This window comes from Quercus robur, chromosome 9 (genome assembly GCF_932294415.1).
Source record: "Quercus robur chromosome 9, dhQueRobu3.1, whole genome shotgun sequence".
In the NCBI taxonomy this organism is placed as follows: Eukaryota; Viridiplantae; Streptophyta; class Magnoliopsida; order Fagales; family Fagaceae; genus Quercus; species Quercus robur.
The window spans coordinates 41,931,383-41,952,095 of NC_065542.1; the positions used below are offsets into that span (position 1 = coordinate 41,931,383).

At 39.5% G+C, this 20,713-nt stretch overlaps 1 protein-coding gene and 1 non-coding gene across 10 annotated transcripts in view; both read right to left on the reverse strand.

Moving 5' to 3' along the window:
• Positions 1-1,648, reverse strand: part of LOC126698451 (structural maintenance of chromosomes protein 1-like) — a 28,611-nt gene extending 26,963 nt beyond the window's left edge. For 7 of the 9 annotated variants that reach the window (XR_007646471.1, XR_007646472.1, XM_050395676.1 and 4 more), the window contains exon 1: positions 961-1,645. Coding sequence is in view for 6 of the 9 variants with exons in the window: in XM_050395676.1 (XP_050251633.1) it covers positions 961-1,398 (438 nt within the window). In the remaining 3 variants the exon portion in view is untranslated. Of the gene's footprint in view, positions 1-960 lie in introns of all 9 variants that reach the window. The other 2 variants (XR_007646473.1, XM_050395677.1) reach the window with 2 other exon arrangements.
• A 57-nt stretch (positions 1,649-1,705) lies between these two features.
• On the reverse strand, positions 1,706-1,778 carry TRNAE-CUC (transfer RNA glutamic acid (anticodon CUC)). The gene has a single exon. It is a non-coding gene; the product is annotated as a tRNA-Glu (tRNA).
• Between the last annotated feature and the right edge of the window lie 18,935 nt (positions 1,779-20,713).

The following is a 20,713-nucleotide window of genomic DNA, read 5'->3' on the forward strand; positions in this document are numbered from 1 at the left end:
TATGACTCTTAGGAACTTAGAAACACAATAAAGTACTTGTTTACCTAGGAAAAATAAAACATAAAATCTGCTTCATCCCAAGAGACACTAAATAAAGATTATTTGACTTTATTAATAATAAAAAAAGTTCAAAATAATGGGTTGTTATTCTGATCTTTAAGGAAAGCTTTTTGGGCCGAACTAACATTAGATTGGACTTGCTAGATCTTGGGACACTCCGGTGTCAAAAGGAACAAAACATAATGGTTGAATGTTTCCTAGGGAACCAATATTAAATACTCTTTGACTTCTTGGAGAAAATGACTTCAAATATCTTCTGAATTGTTGGGCGAATAACGGCTTTATTTGTTGGGCTTGAAAATCAACATGGTTGGGCTTAAGAAATTGATTGGAATGGACTGTAGGCTTATTCGGATACTCCTCATGCCACCATGTTTGTAGCTGCCACTTTACTCCCGTGTCATTTACATATAATTCTTGATTAACCCGTATGTCTCACGGGCATATGCTAGTGTAAAGGACGAAAATGTGCATATAAGAGACCTTTTAACCTCAATTCTCCTCTCCCTCCAAATCCAATTTCAAAAGGTTAGTCTACATTTTCAAAAAAAACAACCCCTAAAAATCCGAAATATCAGAATCTTTTGTTCTCCTTTACTTTAATTCATCATCACTAAAACAACCACAAAAAATTACCTTTAAAAAAAAAAAAAATTGAACAAATCAAGAGAATAAAATTGCTAAAATAGTTCCTAAACTACTAAAAGCACCTAACAATTTGAAAGCAGAAATCATAACTAATTAACAATACAACAAATTGAACAAACTGTATGAAATGACAGGACTCAAAAACCCTAAAAACACTTAGAACTCCACAAATCATAAAATTTTGAGAAAACTAAGAGAACTCAACACCACAATCACATGGATTCATATAAACCCTAAGAGAGAGAATAAAACCTGAAAGACGAGGAAATTGCGAGCCTTGACGAGAATTCCAAGATCCCTAAGCTTGGCATTGTAGACGTCCCAGGTGACGGTGGTGCCGTCAATCCGGTACTCGCTACCACCGGAGCTGGTGATGGTGCGAGTGAAATGGAGCTCGGAGGAGTTAGCGAACTGGTAGACCAAGCGAACAGAGGCGCGGCGGCCTTTCTGCTCTTTCTCCTTGTCGTCGAAGGCGTAGATGAGGTCTTTGAGTTGAGCGCCGCGGAGTTGGCCGGCGCGATCGCCGAGGACGAAGCTTATGGCGTCCATGAGGTTGGATTTGCCGGAGCCATTGGGGCCGACAATGGCGGTGAAGTCGTAAAAAGGACCGATGGTTTGGAAGCCCTTGTAGGACTTGAAATTCTCGAGCTCTAGGCAGTGGATTTTGCCTGGGCAGGGTAGGGATGGCATGGCTTTTCTTTTGGTTAGGGTTTTGTGAGAGTGGAAATTGGCAGAGTGTTTGGGTTTTGTGGGGTGGGAATTGGCGGGAGAAGGAGGTGCGTGCAGATATATAGGGAGCGTGAATTTCCATTTCCATCTTTGGAATTGGAATTGAAGGATCAAACCGAGAAACCAACACAAAGTTGCACAAAATCAAGGAAAATGTTGCGACTCTTGTGGGGATTATTTTTGGTTTTCCTTTTTCGAAATTAAAATAAGATATTTAAAATAAAAAAGTGCGGGAGAATCAATTTTTTTAAGAATTAAAAAAATGGAATTCCGTTGCCGGGACTTGAACCCGGGTCTCTCGGGTGAGAGCCGAGTATCCTAACCAACTAGACTACAACGGAATTTTATTAATTAATTCAAAGAAGTATTAGTCCTTCATTAGTTTACTATTTTTGAAACTCCCCTACCTCATCCCCAATCAAAGCCTACACGTTTCTTGTTATTGTGCAACCACAGGTGGCAGACTCCCATTTACGTACACCTGGAAATAAAGGGCATATGTGACTTGTGACACTGACACTTGTGGTGGTAATTAAAGACACTTTGGTTTGGTAAAAAAAAGAGTCATACGTGGTTTGTAACCATGTCTCAGTTATGATTTATCGTTTATGATCATCGTCGTCCAAGACTCTACATTGCGATTTAAGGAAAAATTAAGAATGGTGATTATTGTTATGGTTCATCTCTAGCCATAGGTGCTCTCGGGCTCTAGGGCACGTAGAAGCAGTTGAATGTCTTGCACCCTTGCAAGAGGCAGAGTGATCTCCTTAGGGTGAGGTCATGGTGGGGGTTTGGGTTATAGGTTAGGGCGAGGTCTTCCCCGCCGTTTGGTGATAACATTGCTGTAAAGAGGTTTGACTATGGCAGAAGAGCTGGAGGAAGCTATCTTTCAGGGAAGAGGAAGACAAAGATATTGAGTTGGGAAGCGATAGCACTAAAGCTGCAAAGGATATAGGTAAGTTTTGCATTGTGTTAAAGGTCCAATCCCATAGAAGTATTAGTGTAGAAACACTAAGAAAGAATCTGAGAATGATATGTGTTAGAAATACTGAATGATTGTATTGTATTTCTCAAGTAATAGAATATACATAAGTGCCTTTATATAGGAGGCAGAATGTGCAGTACAAGTAAGTGTGCTATACAAGTAAACAAGGTGGGCCTAAAACCCACATACCCTAATACACGTTAACAGCCCCCCTCAAACTCAAGGTGGATGTGAGACCAACTTGAGGTTGTCAACCAAAGTGTGAAGACGTCCCTTAGGATGTGACTTGGTGAAGATATCTGCAAGTTGATCTTTAGAAGAGACTGAGATCAGCTTGAGAGCACCATGGACAAGATAATAACGGATAAAATGACAATCGTTCTCGATGTGTTTAGTCCGTTCATGGAAGACATCATTGTGAACAATATGAATGGCACTCTGGTTGTCACAATAAAGAGGAGTAGCAGAGGATATGGATACACCTAAGTCTTTGAAAAGCCACTGTAGCCAAAGGAGCTCAGATGTGGTATCAGTAAGGGCACGATATTCTACTTCAGTACTGGAGCGGGCCACATGAGTTTGTTTCTTACTTCGCCAAGAAATCAGAGAAGAACCAATAAGAAAGCAATAACCAGTGGTGGACCTGCGATCAGTGGGATCTCCTGCCCAATCAACATCAGAAAATGCACGGAAAATAAGAGGAGACTGAGCAAAGTAGAAAAGACCATGGAAGAGAGTGCCCTTTAGGTATCGAAGAATGCGCAGAACAACAGCATAGTGAGTCAATCATGGAGTAGACAGATACTGACTCACCTGGTGAACAACATAGGAAATGTCTGGACGAGTGACAGTGAGATAAACTGGTTGCCAACCAAGCGTCTGTAAAGAGAGGGATTAGACAACGGTTTCCCCCCTGACGGAGTCAGATGTGCATTAAACTTAACTGGAGTGTCAACAGTCTTACTATCAGTGAGTCCAGCTCGAGACAAAAGTTCAGAGGCATACTTGGCTTGAGTAATATAAAGTGCATCTGTAGAATGAGTAATTTCAAGACCTAAGAAGTAGCTGAGATGTCCAAGATCTTTCATCTCAAATTGCTGACTGAGAAAATCCTTGAGTTCTTGAATGCCACTGAGGTCATCACCAATTATGATCATATCATCCACATACAGGAGAAGTAAAATAGTGCCTTTGTCAGTGCGACGAAGGAATAAGGCAGAATCATAATGACTGGCCATGTAACCCAAACGAGAGATGGTAGTGCTGAATTTGGCAAACCAAGCTCGTGGAGCTTGTTTAAGGCCATAAAGTGCACGCCGAAGGTGACAAACCTTATTTGATTCAACAGAGAGACCATGAGGAGGTTGCATATAAACTTCTTCACTTAAATCCCCATTAAGGAATGCATTTTTGACATCCATCTGAAAAATGTTCCATTTACTGGCAGCAGCAACAGCTAAGAGAGCTCGAACAAATGAGATACGAGCAACTGGAGTAAAGGTCTCTTCATAATCAATCCCATACTCCTGTGTAAAACTTTTTGCAACAAGACGAACTTTGTAGCGCTCAATGGACCCATCAAAGCGAGTCTTAATCTTGTAGATCCACTTACAACCAACCACAGATTTCCCAGGGGAGAGAGTCACCAAATCCCAAGTATGGTTTTTAGATAATGCATCAAGTTTCTTTTTCATTGCAATCTGCCATAAAAGGTCAGTGGAAGCCTCACGATAGATATAAGACTCGTGCAGTGTAGCAAGGGCAGTGTAACAATGATAATCAAGTAAATGTGTAGGAATGGATCTTACCCGAGTTGAGTGACGAGGTGGAATGTCTTGTGCAAGATCTTCAAGCGAAGCAAGAGCAGGGGACCCAAGCTCAGGGATGGGTAGCTCGTCTTCAACCTATGCATTTTTCACCTGTTCATTAAAGGGTGAACTAGGAAAGGGATCAAAGGTGGCTAAAAAAGAACGAAACAAGCAGAACCGAAGGAGCGAAGGTGGTGATAGTCTGGAGGTGACCCAAAAAGGTGCTCATAATGGAGTTTGATTTTGAATAACAAAACTTGGAATGTGATTAATAGCATGAAGAGCAGCTTCGCCCCAAAAAGGAGTAGGAACTTTGGCAAAGAGAAGAAGAGCATAAACAGTGTCAAGAATATGATGAAGTTTTCGTTCGACTCAACCATTTTGCTGAGAGGTACCTGGACAAGTTAGTTGATGAATAGTGTCATAGAAATGCAAAACAGCTTGGAAAGCATATTGAGTGTATTCAAGAGCATTATCAGATCGAAAAATTTTGATACATTTGGAAAATTGAGTTTCAACCATTTTTGCAAAATTAGAATATACTTGCAATAACTCAGAACGATGTTTCATATTAAAAATTCAGCTATAGCGAGAGTAATAAAAATCCAGCTATAGCGAGAGTAATCATCAACAAAGATGACAAAATATCGAGACCCACCAATACTAGAGACAGAGGAAGGCCGCCAAACATCAGAATGAATAAGGTCAAAAATATCAGTGGATATTGATTCACTAGTATTGAAAGGTAAAGGTGGTTGTTTTCCTAACTGACATGAAACACAATCAAAATTTTCTGTAAACACTGAACCTAACAAACCTCTAGAAGCCAATTGTTGTACTCGAGAGGAAGATGCGTGACCAATTTGAGCATGCCAAAGTGCAAGGGAAGGAGTAGAAGAAACTGCAGCAGCTGCAACAACAGAAACAGGAGCAACAAGTGGAAGACGAAGGTTGTCCACGGAAAACATACGCCCAACTCTGGGACCGATCCCAAGCTCCTGTCCCGTCCTTGGATCCTGCACAATACACCCAGAATAATCAAAGATAATGCGATAACCTAACTCAACTAATTGTCCCACAGAAAATAAATTGTAAGAAAGGTCAGGAACATTAAAGATACTGGGAACCGAGAGATTGGAGGTCGAAACGGAACCTATATTATGACCAGACATAGTGGAACCATTTGCTGTGTGAATATTAAGAGGGTGTGGTGCAGGTTTAAGTTCAGAAAATAAGGACGAGTGAGGAGTCATGTGATTGCAACAAGCAGAATCCATAAGCCAAGAGGAATGAGACATACCAGATAAAGCTGAGAGAGAAGAGGAATAAGATGCATTACCAACCATACGAATGACATTGGCGATGATATTTTTAAGGTCATCTGTGGACATGGTGAAAGTGCGTCCTGAAGACTTAGACTGTGCAGAGACGGGAGCCATTGGTTGGACACTCTCAATGTTAGCAACAGTAGCAGTGGAAATTGACACATCTGATTTGTTGCAATGATTGCAAGTCTCAATATTGTGGCCAAAACGTTTGCAAAAATTGCAAAAATGTTTGTTGGATTGTCGGCGACGATTATTGCAACAAGAAGAAGACCTGTCCTTATTTTTCATTTAGAAGCAAAATATGCAAAAATGGACTGCAAAAATGAAATCTACGCAAAAAACTGGATAAGGAGCACCTGGACTGCAAAAAGTCAACTCTGGCCAAAAGTCAACGGTTAACCTGGTCAAAGTCAACCGGATGACGTCAGCAGATGATGTGGCGCTGACGTAAGCAGGTGACGTCAGTTAGGGCTGATGTGGCAGGGATGACGTCAGAGATGATGTCAGCAAATAACCCAGTGGCATGTGGAGCGCGTGAGGCATGTGGATCAACTTCGCCAAAGATTTTGGCGGCGCGTGAACTGTCCGATGAAGCCATTTCTTCTCCGATGATGCAGATCAGAGAAGGACGATTCTTATGGTGTCGGTAGCAACAAGATCGGAGATACCTTGGTGGTGCGTGAGGCGAGTGGATCAACTTTGCCGAAACTTTGACCGACGCGTGGCTAGACAGATGTGGATGTTTCTGGCGGCGATATACAGAGCGATTGAATTTCTACACGATGATAGGTCTTATGTCCTAATCGTAGGTCAGAGGTGACAAATCCGATGATGGTAGTGGTTTTGGCGGCAGGGGAAGAACTTCTGGCGGTGGAGATTTAACCTTGAGGACCTTTGACTGCGGCGGAGCAATTGGGAGAAGGCACTGAAAGGGTTTACTGACCACAAAAGATGAGGCAACGAAGAATACCGACAAGACAAGACTGCAAGACATAAGAAAATCAGAGCAGTGGCTCTGATACCATGTTAGAAATACTGAATGATTGTATTGTATTTCTGAAGTAATAGAATATACATAAGTACCTTTATATAGGAGGCAGAGTGTGCAGTACAAATAAGTGTGCTATACAAGTAAACAAGGTGGGCCTAAAGCCCACATATCCTAATACACGTTAACAATATGGAAGCCAAACAAGGGAGTCGAAATCAATGAGCTTGAGGAGGACCTGTTCTTGGTGGAGGATAAGAAGAAAATGTTAGATATGTGCCCATGGAGCTATGAGAAACAACTAGTTTTGTTACAGGATTTTGAGGGCGAATTAACGCCAACAGAGATGGAATTGAAATGGTCCCCCTTTTGGGTTCAAATCTTCAACTTGCCTCGTAAGTGCAAAACCAAGGAAACGGGGTGGGCCATTGGGTCCAAGCTGGAGACGATGATGAAGGTGGATGTATCCGGCTCGTTGGTTCAATGGGGAAAATGTCTATGGGTGCGAGTCAGGATTGATGTCACAAAAAAACTAATACGAGGAAAAAAGATTACTATAGAAAGAAAAGAGAGCAGGTGGGTAAACTTCAAATATGAAAGATTGCCTAACTTTTGCTACAGATGTGGTTTACTAAGCCACGCCCTAAGAGATTGCAAGGAGGGTTCAAACTTAAATAACCAAGTTGAAAAGGAATACTTACAGTACGGTGCCTAGTTGAGGGCTGAGTTGTTAAGAAGGGGTGGTAAGGAAGCAATGACACAAAGTATAAGGGGTGACTTGGAGAATGGGTTGTGGGCCACAGGTGGCGGATTAGAGAAGGTGGCAGAGCAGCTCCAAGGGTCTAGAAAAAAGGACGCAACGGGTAAGGCACAAGTGTCAAAGTTGTCAAGCATGAGGGATAGCACCAGTGAGTTAGGTAAGTCAAATTCTAAGACCTCAAAAGAAGTCTTGCAAGAAATAGGTAAGGTTGGCGAGGTAGGGGGAAAGGACGGTGATGAAGGTGGATGTGTCCGACTCGTTGGTTCAATGGGGAAAATGTCTATGGGTGCGAGTCAAGATTGATGTCACAAAAAAACTGATACAAGGAAAAAAGATTACTATAGAAGGAAAAGAAAGCAGGTGGGTAAACTTCAAATATGAAAGATTGCCTAACTTTTGCTACATATGTGGTCTACTAAGCCACGCCCTAAGAGATTGCAAGGAGGGTTCAAACTTAAATAACCAAGTTGAAAAGGAATACTTACAGTACGGTGCCTAGTTGAGGGCTGAGCCACTAAGAAGGGGTGGTAAGGAAGCAATGACACAAAGTATAAGGGGTGACCTGGAGAATGGGCTATGGGCCACAGGTGGCGGATTAGAGAAAGTGGCAGAGCAGCTCCAAGGGTCTAGAAAAAAGGACGTAACGGGTAAGGCACAAGTGTCAAAGTTGTCAAGCATGAGGGATAGCACCAGTGAGTTAGGTAAGTCAAATTCTACGACCTCAAAGAAGTCTTGTAAGAAATGGGTAAGGTTGGCGAGGTAGGGGGAAAGCAAGTTGAGAAGGAAGCCTATTTAAGCGAAAACTCATTGGAATCACCCAAAAAACATGTAGAGGAGCCAAATCACATGCACTGGGTGAATGCAACAACTTTAGTGGAGGACCTTGTTTTTAAGTTTGCCTTAGCGCCAAATACAAGCCCCATAAAAAGTGAGGGTGATACAGTAAATTAGGATACGAAAATGGGCCCTACGACCATGTGCTTCGACCCAATACAAGGATGGACTTCATCAAAACTTAGCCCAAAGAGTGGCCACCAGAAAAGGCTAGCTAGAGAGATGAAACCAAACATGTCCACTGGAGATTCAGGCCCAAAGTGTCGAAAACATGAGGGCCTAAACCCGGTACAAGAACTGGACCCAAATTCACTCGATTAGAAAAGACGAAGAAGCAAGAAACAAATTGAATCAACCCTAGTGGAAGAGAAGCTAAAGGATGAAGAGAAAAACAGGGATGGTAGTGCCTGTGAAGCAGCATCGCAAAGCCCAATAAGCGTCATCACTTGGAACTGTTGGGGGTTGGGGTCCTCCCTGGCAGTTCGGTTATTCACCGATGAGGTGAAACCTAAGGACCCTCTACTGGTCTTCTTGGTAGAAATGAAGGCGATATGAGCAGGATTCAGGGCATTCAGAACAAGATCAATTTTACGCAAGGAATAATCATCCCAAGCGATGGAAGAAGTGGTGGCCTCGCGATGTTGTGGAAAGAAGGAACTGAAATTAGTTTCAAGAGCTATTCCAACTCCCACATTGATGTGGTGATCCGAGACAGTTCGAACCCCTGCATGGCAAGCCACAGGCTTTTATGGTCATCTAGAGGCGAGTAAGAGGTACATCTCTTGGAAACTTCTGGAGGTCCTTAAAGATCAATGTAATATGCCTTAGGTTGTCTTTGGTGATTTCAACGAAATCACACACCATTATGAAAAGCTCGGGTGGATGGAGAGAGATGCTAAACAAATGGAAGGTTTTAGGGAGTGCTTGAGTCGATGTGGACTCTTTGATTTGGGTTTTGTTGGGCAAAGCTTCACCTGGTGTAATGGGCATTTGGGGAAGCAATGAACACTACTCAAACTAAACAGTATGGTGGCTAATGCAAGTTGGATGGAGTTGTTTCAGGAAGCCAGAGTACATCATTTCTCGATGTCAAGCTCTGATCACTGCCTCTTATTATTAATCCTGAAAAAAGGTCAACCCAAGAAGCCGATTAAAAAGCATTTTTTTCTTTGAAGTTATGTGGATGAGAGATGAGGGATGTAGGGGAAGTGGTGGAATTGGCTTAGGATTCGTTCAAAGCAGATCTTGAGTACAAGATCACAGATAGGCTGAAGAATTGTCAAGAGAACCTTCAAAGGTGGAATCAGAAAGTGTTTAGGAATGTGAACAAGAGCTTAAAACAGAAGCAAGACAAGTTACAACTGTTGGAAGCCCTTAATTGTCTACACGAAAAGGCAGAGGAAATTAAGGGGTTGAGAAAAGAAATTAATGAAATCCTGGTCAGGAAGGAAATAATGTGGTATCAGAGGTCCAGAGCATCATGGATTAAATAGGGTGATCGCAACACGAAGTTCTTCCATGCCTTGGCAAGCCAAAGATGAAGAAGGAATAGAGTTGTGGGTTTGCAAAACTCAAATGGGGAGTGTCAAGAGAATTAGGAAGAGGTTGAAGGCACCATTTTGAAGTACTTTGAGGCCATTTTTAAGTCTGATCAGCCTACCAACTTTGATGCTAGTCTCGAGGCTATAAATCACAGGGTCTCCCCCGACATGAATGAAAGCTTGTTAGCAGAGTTCAAGGCAGAGGAAGTGTGGAAAGCTCTCAAACAGATGCACCTACAAAGGCCCTGGGGCCGGATGGTATGTCCCCTATCTTTTACCAAAAGTATTGGGATATTGTAGGCATTGAAGTTACAATTTGTGTGCTAAATTCTTTTAATTCTTGTGTGATGCCTAGTGGTTTGAATGAAATGTATATTTGCCTCATTCCAAAAGTAAAATCCCCCCAAAAATTCATGAAATACAGACCCATCAGCCTATGTAACGTCATTTATAAATTAATCTCCAAAGTCCTTGCTAACAGACTTAAGAAAATTCTTGTAGAGGTGATTGATGAGTTTCAAAGTGCCTTCATGCCGGGAAGGCTTATTACGGACAATGTGCTGGTGGCATTCAAAACAATGCACAGCATTGACCAAAGGAGAAAGGGGAAAGAAGGTCTTATGGTAGTAAAGCTCGATATGAGCAAGGCCTATGATAGGGTCGAATGGGTGTACTTGGAGGCTATGATGCGTAAGATGGGCTTTCATGAGAAGTGGATCTCTCTTATGATGATGTGTGTTAGCAAAGTGGAATAGTTAGTGTTGATCAATGGAGAAGCTAAAGGTAAAATCACCGTCAAAGGGTCTAAGACAAGGGGACCCTATCTTCCCTTATCTGTTCTTATTGTGTGTTGAGGGGCTGTTTGCCATGCTAAAGAAGGAAGAGAAGGAAGGCAAGATAAAGGGGGTAGCTATATGTAGGGGTGCCCCTCATATATCCCACTTGCTATTTGTTGACGACAACATTGTGTTTTGAATGGCCACAATTGAAGAAAGCAATAGGGTAATCAAAATTTTGGAGGATTATGAAGGCGACTCGGGGCAAAAGATTAACAATGAAAAAACCTTCCACTTCTTCAGCAAAAATACTCCAAAGGAGGTCCAAAAACAAGTGAAGCAAAAATTTGGGGCTCAAATTATAAGGCACCACGAGAAGTATTTGGGGCTGCCTCCATTAATCAGGAAAGGAAAAAGGAAAGTCTTCAATCAAATAAAAGACCAAGTAGGGAGACACATATCAGGGTGGAAAGGCAAGTTGCTGTCAATTGCGGGTAGAGAGATTCTTATTAAAGCCGTAGCTCAAACCACACCTACGTACACGATGAGCTGCTTCAAAATCTTGGACTCACTTTGTAAGGAGTTAAACTCCATGATAAGCAACTTTTGGTGGGGGTAGAAAGATAGGGGGAAGAAGATGGCATGGATTTTGTGGAAGAAACTATGCACACCAAAGGATAGGGGTGACATGGGCTTCAGGGACTTAAGAGCATTCAATCTAGCCCTACTTGCCAAACAAGGTTGGAGAATCCAGCAAAACCAAAACTCCTTGGTCCATAGAATATTCAAAGCGAAATACTTCGCAACGAATTCTTTCCTTGAAGCCCAGCTAAGGAGTAGGCCATCCTACGTATGGAGAAGTATAGTAGCAGTAAAGGAGATTATTGAAAAAGGGTCCAGGTGGAATGTGGGGAATGGGGAAAGAGTTCATATTTGGAGGGACCGGTGGCTTCCAACTTCAGTATCATTTAAAGTGGTAAGCTCGAGAACAACCCACCCAAACTTCGAAATGGTGGCGAGCCTCATAAACTTGGAGACGAGAAGCTGGGATGTGGCAAAAGTGAGGAATACCTTCCTCCCCCATGAAGCTCAAGTGATTCTGGGCATACCTATCAGTCCTCGACTACCTAACTACTCCCTCATTTGGGCCTGGACACCCAATAGCAAATTCACAGTCAATAGTGCATATAAAGTGGCCTAGAAATGCCTCCAAGACGATCAGCACAAAACAAAAGGGGGGGAGTGCTCTGACAGCTTAAGAATGCAAGCTCTTTGGAAGTTAATTTGGAGACTAAACTACCCAAATAAGATTAAACACTTCATGTGGAGGGCTTGTTTGAACATCCTCCCTACAAAGGAGCTGTTAAGGACTAGGGGCATTGCACAAGATGAAAAATGTGACCTGTGTGGCAACTGCGAAACATCCAGGCACATCTTGTGGGGCTGTAAACTTACTAGTTTGGTGTGGGGAAATACAAAGATTAAGCTGCCAAGCTTAGAGAGTACTCACAGGGACTTCATAGACATTGATAATTTCTTGGATACCAGTAGGTTGACAAGTCTCGAACGATGATGATCTTTGGGCTATATCCTGTGAAACAACAATACTGAATCAGAGGAGACCGGTGGGAATCGGCCAAAAGTCCTCCGATGATGAAGTTAGTGAACTTGAAATTCTCTGTAAGGAAGGAGTATTCTCTTAAATAAAAATGTCTGAATGCCTTACCCTTCATTGAAGAATCCTTTTATAGTATGTGTGGAACGGTTATCTGTTTAATAACCGTTCCTAATGTCGAGGAGTCCGGAGAATTGGGGGTAACTTCCATAACCGCTATGGAAGTTACCTGGGTTGGACGGCCCGTTCCACGGTGAACTCGTCCTTCTTTCATTAAAGATGGACGAGACCATCTAGGACGGTTTGTCCTTAGTCCAAATGATGATGGGTAAGATTCCCATGGGATCTCGTCCATCCAAAGACGGACGAGGTTAGCTAGGACGCTTGGGACAATCACTTTGCCTGTTTGGTTTGTCCTAGATTGTCTTTCATTGGACGAGACATATAGACGAGTTCAAGAGTTGATGTTTTTTGTGACACCATCAGACATAGTATGGGAAATCAAGAACAAGAGGCCAGAGCTCGACTAGGAATTATTTGTTGTTACGACTTGGAGTTTATGGAATAATAGAAATTCAGTGCGTCATGGAAGGTAGAGCAAGAGTGTGGAAGTGATCGTGTGAGAGGTGGCTACACATGTTGACGAAGTTAGACAGGGGAAGGAGGCCCAAGGCAACCCTGGTCCTCAAATCAGGCCAGTGTGGATTCCTCTTAGGAGGGGACACTACAAAATTAATGTTGATGGGGCCGTGTTCAAGGAGCTGGGTTGCAGCGGTGTGGGAGTAGTTATCAGGAATGAAAGAGGGCAATTAATGGGAGCGATAAGCAAAAGGATTTACCTGCCCTTACAAGCCTTAGCAACGGAAGCGGAGGCGGTAGAGGAGGGTGTCATGTTGGCGTGGGGCCTTAGCTTAAAAAACATCATAGTGGAAAGTGACGCTCAAATGGTCGTTAACTCGCTAGTTGAACAGGGTCAGCCATCGAGCTCTATCCACAAAGTAATTGAGGGTACAAAAATGGGGCTTAGTTGTTTTGATTCATGGGAGATGAAGTACATTAACATAAAGAGTAATTATGCAGCACATCTTATGGCTGGATACGCCAAGTTTATTATTGATTGTAGGATATGAGTGGAAGACACCCCACCTGTTATTGCTAATCAGGTTTTATTAGATGTAAACCATTTGAACATTAGTTCAGATTAATGAAAGCAAAGTCAAACGTTTATTATAAATAAATAAATAAAGGGCATATATATTATAAAGAATACAAGATGTTGTAATGTAATACTTATTACAATTTATTTTAGGAATGAAAGCAATTTAAATCAAACTTAAGATATATTTTAGGAAATATCTTACTCATATAATTATATTTCCTAAAAAATAATATTTTTTTAAATTTTGAAAGAATAATTAATTATTTTTTTATGATTTTTTATTTTCATGATTATGATGTGCATATAGAAATTTTGTTTATTTGGAAATATATTAAATTTAGAAAATAATACACCTACTAAGGAATAACTATTACAATATGAATAATTATTCATCATATATATATATATATATATAACCGAAAACTTTAACTTTTTGTTGACCTCATAAGAGCTTGCCACATAAGTTTTGCAACTCTCGCAATTTTACACTTCATTCTTATTTTATTTAATAGTTTAATTCAAGAATTATATCTCGACACAATTCGTGAAAGCCTCCCCAAAACGCAGAAAACAGCTGCAAAAAATTCCTGCTCAATTTCCTTCTTCATCCATTCATGAGTTCGAGTGTTATATACCTTACTTCGGTAACACAATAGGTTGAAAAATGAAAAAGCAGGATAGAAAGAGTTCGTAAGACATAAAGAGATCGTTGGCCGAAAGTGGGAGAGAGTGTTTTGATTGAGTTCTTGCCATCGTCAGACCACCAATAAGGTTTTGTTTCCATTTTTTTTTATATTTGGAACTATGATTTTGAATATCAATTTTACTAATACCGTGATTGAGTTACTTGTGGATTATATTCATGTAAATGTAAATTTTGGCTTTTAGCTTGGCACTGGAACTTACTTGCCTGGTTTGGTTGCCGCGAAAGTGGGTGCTAATGTGATTCTCACAACGAACTCCAATAGAATAGAGGTTATTGTCATTACTATGATAAGAGCATTCTCATCAAAGAATGCAAATATTTAAGATCTCAAAATCCTATTTTAACATATCACTTTACAATACATCCATCATCAAAAGTTTTATATTTTTTACCACTTCATTAAAATATTATTTCTTTATTATTTTTTAATTCTTTTTTATTCTCAATCTATCTCTCCCTCTCTCTTTCTCTGTGTATCTGTCTTCTCTCCATTGCCCACACCCATTGCTACCAGCCACCATCGCTCACTCCCACTGCCACAGCCATCACCACCCACATCCTCAACCCCCAACCACCAAAATCACAAACAAAAACAAACCCAAAATCAAATCACAAACCCAAACCCAAAACCAAACCATAAAACTCATACCCACCCACCATTAATCACCACCGGTCCACAGCAAAAACCCATCAAACAAATACCCACCACCACCGGTCCACCACAAACAATACCTATCCAAAACTAAATCACAAACCCACCACCCAAAATCAAATCACAAATCCAAACCCAAACCATAAAACTCATACCCACCCACCATCAACCACCACTGGTCCACTGCAAAAACCCATCAAACAAATACCCACCACCACTGGTCCACCACAAACCCTATCCATCCAAAACCAAATCACAAACCCACCAAAATATGCCCAAATCAGAACCCCTGTACAAACCCACAACCTGCAAATCGGAACCCAAGGCGTGAGAGAAGGTTGGGCAACGTGGGAGAGGGCTTGACGACATGGGTCTGGCGTGGGTCAGGTGTGGGAAGAAGGCTTGATGGCATGGGTCAATGTCGGTCAGGCGTGGGTTGGCTGGGTTAGACCCATAACGGCCCACAATGTCGAACCTGGCCCATAATTGTCAGACCATAACCATCGGCGGACCACAGAGCATGAACCACGGAAGAGAGAAGTGAGAGAGGAAAGAGAGACATAAATGAAAGAAAGAGACGTTGGCTGAATATAAAATGATTTTTTTTTTGGGATAAAACCATTTTTCGTTCCTACATTTTCACACTATTCTCATTTTAGTCCCTAACTTTTTTTTTCACCGATTTTAGTCCCTATCCTGAAAAACGCGTCTCATTTTTGTCCCTGCAGTTACATCAGAGACGGAATTCGCACAGCTAGCAAATGGCATAAGTTAAGAACATTAAAATAATAATAAAATTTTTATTTTAACATTAAAAAATACCACATCAGCATTTAAATTTAAAAAACTAATTTACCAATTTTAACTAAACAAAATAAAATAAAATAAAAACTAAAAACATAATTAAAAACCAAAAACCCCGTGAATCAAGATCTAAATGTGTTTAGAACAAGATCAACAAAAATACAAGAACCCAACCCAGATTTAAATATTTTTTTTTTTTTTTGAGAACCAACCCAGATTTAAATACAAGAACAACATTTCAGTCTTTCATCCTCTCCTTTCCATTAAAACCCACACAATCTCATCCTCTCTGTCTCTCTTTTCCTCTCTCCCTTGTCCTCTTAAATCCACTTCACTGGTTTCGCGTTGGGCCGCCGCCAGCCATGCCGTGACAGCAACCAAATCAATACAAGGCCGATCTGCAAGTCAAGAGTCAAGATCCAAATCAATAAAAGGCTGATTTGCCTCATGACGGAGGTGGAGGACTGGCCAGAGGGATGAGGAAGATGATGCGGTGATGGAGGGCGTAGAGCTGAAGGTTGAAGCTCTCTGGTCTACAAATTATTTTGATTTTGATGTTTGGGGTTTCAAGAGAGTAATGGTTGATTGGCTTCAAAATGGTTCAGATTTGGGTTTATCTCAAAAACAACTTGGATGTGGGCTTCGGCTATGTGTGTGGGTTTTGGGAATTTGAGACAGATTAAGGTTATTTTCTTTCTACCAATATTATTCTTTGTTGCTGGGTGTTCTTATTTGTTGAAGTTTCTTGTGAATATTGTTGTTTGTTGTGATGGGGTTTTGGGTGAGTGGAAAATGAGAGATTTTTTTTTGGGTTTTAGGCTCTATTTACGGTATGGTTTCTGGGATTTTAGTTTTTTTTTTTTTTTTTGGGAGTTCCTTTGGTTGCTTTAAAAATTTCCCACCAAATGAAAGGAGAGAACTAATTCAGTTTCAGTCACAACTCTGATTTCTCACTTCTATTGCCTTAAGTGCTTCAAAAATTCATGAAGAACACGAAGAACAAGTTTCTTACAAAAAAAAAAAATGAAAAGTAAAAAATGTTTGGATGCTAAGAAAATGCAAGAAAAGAGAAGAAAATCTTGAATTTCTTATTTTCTGGGCAACCATGTTCTTGGAGGAAGAACAATTATTATTTAAATAATTAAATGATAACTAAAATTTTATTTTATTTAAAATGAAAGACTGAAATGTTGTTCTTGTATTTAAATCTGGGTTGGGTTCTTGTATTTTTGTTGTTCTTGTTCTAAATACGTTTAGATCTTGATTCACGGGGTTTTTGGTTTTTAATTATGTTTTTAGTTTTTTTTTTTTATTTAGTTAAAATTGATAGATTAGTTTTTTAAATTTAAATGTTGATGTGGCATTTTTTAATGTCAAAATAAAAAAATTTTATTATTATTTTAATGTTCTTAACTTATGCCGTTTGCCAGCTGTGCGAATTTCGTCTCTGATGTAACAGCAGAGACAAAAATGAGACGCGTTTTTCAAGATAGGGGCTAAAATCGGTGAAAAAAAAAGTTAGAGATTAAAGTAAGAATCGTGTGAAAATGTAGGAACGAAAAAGGATTTTATCCCTTTTTTTTTTTTTTTTGAGAAACAAACACACATACATACAAGAGAGAGAGAAAAGAGTTTTAACATAAAGGTATATCACAACTCTACTCAAAAGCCATGGTAACTTTTAAGAGAGGTTGGGGTAAGTTATACTACACACAACACACTCTCTTAAGCAATGTGGGACAATTAACCATTCTTTTTTTTTTTTTTGAAAAACAAACACACACACATACAAGGGAGAGGGAAAGGGATAAGGGTTCTAACATAAAAACACACCACAACTCCACTCAAAAGTCTTGGTAACTTTTAAGGGAGGGTGAGGCAAGTTATACTATACATAACACATTCTCTTAAGCAATGTGGGACAATTACCCTTTTTTTTTTGAGAAACAAACACACACACACACACACACATACAAGGGAGAGGGAAGTGGTTCTAACACAAAAGAGAAAAATTCAATTAACATGTTAGTTGCTAAAAGGAGAAAATATTTTCAATGTATATGTAAACCTTTATTTTGAACAAAATGGCTTATCTTTATTCAGTTTCAAATTCATAGTACCTTTAATAAAATAAACATTTTTAATTTTTAATTAACTATTCCGTGCATCACACGAGTTAGCAACTAGTTTTAAAGAATTCCTATTTATAAGGAATAATTATTTCCTATAATAAAAATATAACCAAACTACTGAATAGCTAAACCATATGAATAACTATTACATTACCGTGCTTATTAAAGTCTACCAAATGTACCATAATAGTTGCAAAGTGCAAACAAAGCCTTTTTCCTCCTCAGTTTTCGATATATTAAACTTCCCATTAGTTAACTAAGCCCTACACATTTCTTACGTTAGGTCACAATAGTAAAACTCGTTAATAAGAAAGTATATAATATTACTTTATTTTACTTTTAGGGTGCGTTTGAATCGGCTTCAAACCAATTCCAGAAATCAATTTCCGGAAAATCACTGCGTTTGGCTGTCACGGAAAATATTATTTTCCGGAAATTGATTTCCTGTTGACCGAAATTTTCACCCTTGACCACGGAAATGAATTTCTGCCTTCATTTTCACTTCAATTCATTTCCGTGGCTTGCAAAACGCAGAGAGAGAGAGAGAAAAAACAGAGAACACAACACGAGAGCGAGAGAGAAAGAACAAAAAAAAAAACAATCGAAGAACACAACGATCCAACGAGCGAGATCACGAACCCCGATCCACGAACGAGATCGAAGCCAACGAAGTGCGAGAGCTCCGATCGATCCAGCCACCCAGAGCTCCGATCGCGATCTCCACTTCGATCTTCGCGCGATCGCGATGCGTCGATCACGATCGACGCATCGCGCTGCCGATCGCAATGCGCCGATCGGAGAGATCGCGATCGCGCGAACGCGTCGATCGCGATCGCGATCGACGCATCGCGCCGCCGATCGCGATGCGCCGACCGCTCCGATCATGATCGCTCCGATCGCGATCTCGCCTTCGTTTGGCCGGATTTGATGATTTTTTTCTGGGTTTTGTTTGTGTTTTGATGAATAAATGATATTATATAATCGTTTGGTAACCAAGAAAATGTGAGAAAATGTGAAAATGTGTTTTCTATGCTATTTTCAAGAACACAACCAAACATCAGAAAATATTTTCCGAAACATTTTTTGAAATGCAACCAAACACAGGAAAACATTTTCCTTTCCGGAAAATAGCATTTCCGGAAAATAGAATATTTTCCGGAAATACTTTTACATGAACCAAACACAGCCTTAGTGATTGTCAGTTTTCCTCTCCTTTATGTGTGTGTGTTTGTTTCTCAAAAAAAAAAATTATAAATATATATATATATATATATATATATATATATAGGAAGCTCATTCTCAACAAAAAAAAAAAGTATTTATAGGAACAGTAGTAAAACTCTTAATAAGAAAGTTTATAATATGATTCTCAAAAAAAAAAAAAAAAGTTTATAATATTACTTTATTAGTATTATGCCCGTGTGATGCACGGCTTAATCAAGAATTGTGTGTAAACTAAATAAAATAAGAAAATATTTCTTAATTTCATTGAAATTAAATAATAAAATAGATAATAAAAATAAATTATTCTTTTATTTTTTTTTGGAAGTGAAGTAATCTTTTAGTTTAAGTTATATAATAAATGCACATTTCAAGATTAAGTTTTTATTAAAAAAAATCATATTTGTAGCTCTAAATTTATATACATTAAAAATAATTAAAATTGAAAACATAAAGCACCACAATATACACACAGATATAAATGAAAATGCCTAATATTGAATATATAAATGCAATCCATAAAATAATTTAAAACATGGTTTAGTAAAAGCTTCAATTAAAAAAATTAAGATAAAATGTTTAAAAAATACACTACACTTAAAAAATAAGGATTGGATGGATTAGATAAAGAATTTGGATTGTAATCAAATTAAGATTTTTATCAGTTTAGAAATTATAGTAGATGGATTAAATGAAGAATTTGGATTTTAATTAAATTAAGATATTTATCAACTTAGAAATTATAGGAGAAGAAAATTTTTATATAGATATATATTTTTTAAATCTAAAATCGAAAAATCTTATTTCATTTAAATATTTTATATGGTTCCAAAGAGAAAAACATTAGTTTTCACTCTAACATAATTAATTTCATTAAATTAGAGAATTAAAATGTTTCTGCTTAATTACATCTATAGGGTCGCAATTTGGGGTCCAGGCCCAACAGGTACGGGGTTTTGGCCCAAGGAGCCCGAAACAATAAATTTATAGAGAGTGGGTCACAGAACTAGGCCCTAACGAAGTGCATACTAGTTAACATTGGGCCATACAACAATTGAAAATAAGAAAATCTCCTTCATGTCCATTAGATATACGGTCCGAGGAGACGTGGAGGATGTATCTCTATCCCTGCTCAAAGGCTATGGTTCTCACCCTGTTCTTCTGTTCTAAGTTCCTCTTTTTTTCCTCCTTTTCTTCATGGGGACTCTCCTCTCTTATATAACCCCCTTGAAGTTATCAGGGTCTTACACTTGTTGATCATCTGGACCTTCACTTGAGTGCTCGTCCCATCGGACATCTCCCCCATCTTTCCGTGAGTTGTGGTAGCCAAGACAACACTGTTCGTAAGTCCTCTCCACATTAATGCGGCCAGAAAAGTAGCTGTCATGCATTTAATGTGGTAGCTGTAGCCTCTCCCTTGGCATCCTATACTTTCTTCCCTCTTACAGGCTTATGGGACTCATCCTTGTTACTAATACTCGTAGGAGTGGATCCTTATAGCAGGCAGAGTGCATGTTTGAGCCATATTTGGTACGTCCGAGGAGACACTTCTCCTCGAACTGCCTTTTAAACGTCTTTAGGTCCATAAGAATTGGGCCGGGAGCCCTTTTGGCTCCCATGCCTTCTCCTCGGACGTGGTCAAATTTTCCTACGGGACCCAAGGCCCTTTGTGTTATCTTGGGCCTTTACCCCTACAACATCGGTTAGTATTTTTTTTTTTAGTAATATTTAAACTTAAGAAATAGATATTATAATTAGATATAGTCTAAGGGAATTATATAAGTTTATATATTTTAAGATCATTATTACATTTATATTTGAAAAAAATTGGTAATGATTAATACCTTGATGCTACAGTTTAATGGTCCTCTTCCTCGTCTTGTTCTTCCTCCTAATCATTGGATCAAGCTTGTGGCGATTGTGTTGCATTGTTTATATTGGGAACTACTTGGGTTCATAAAATAAAT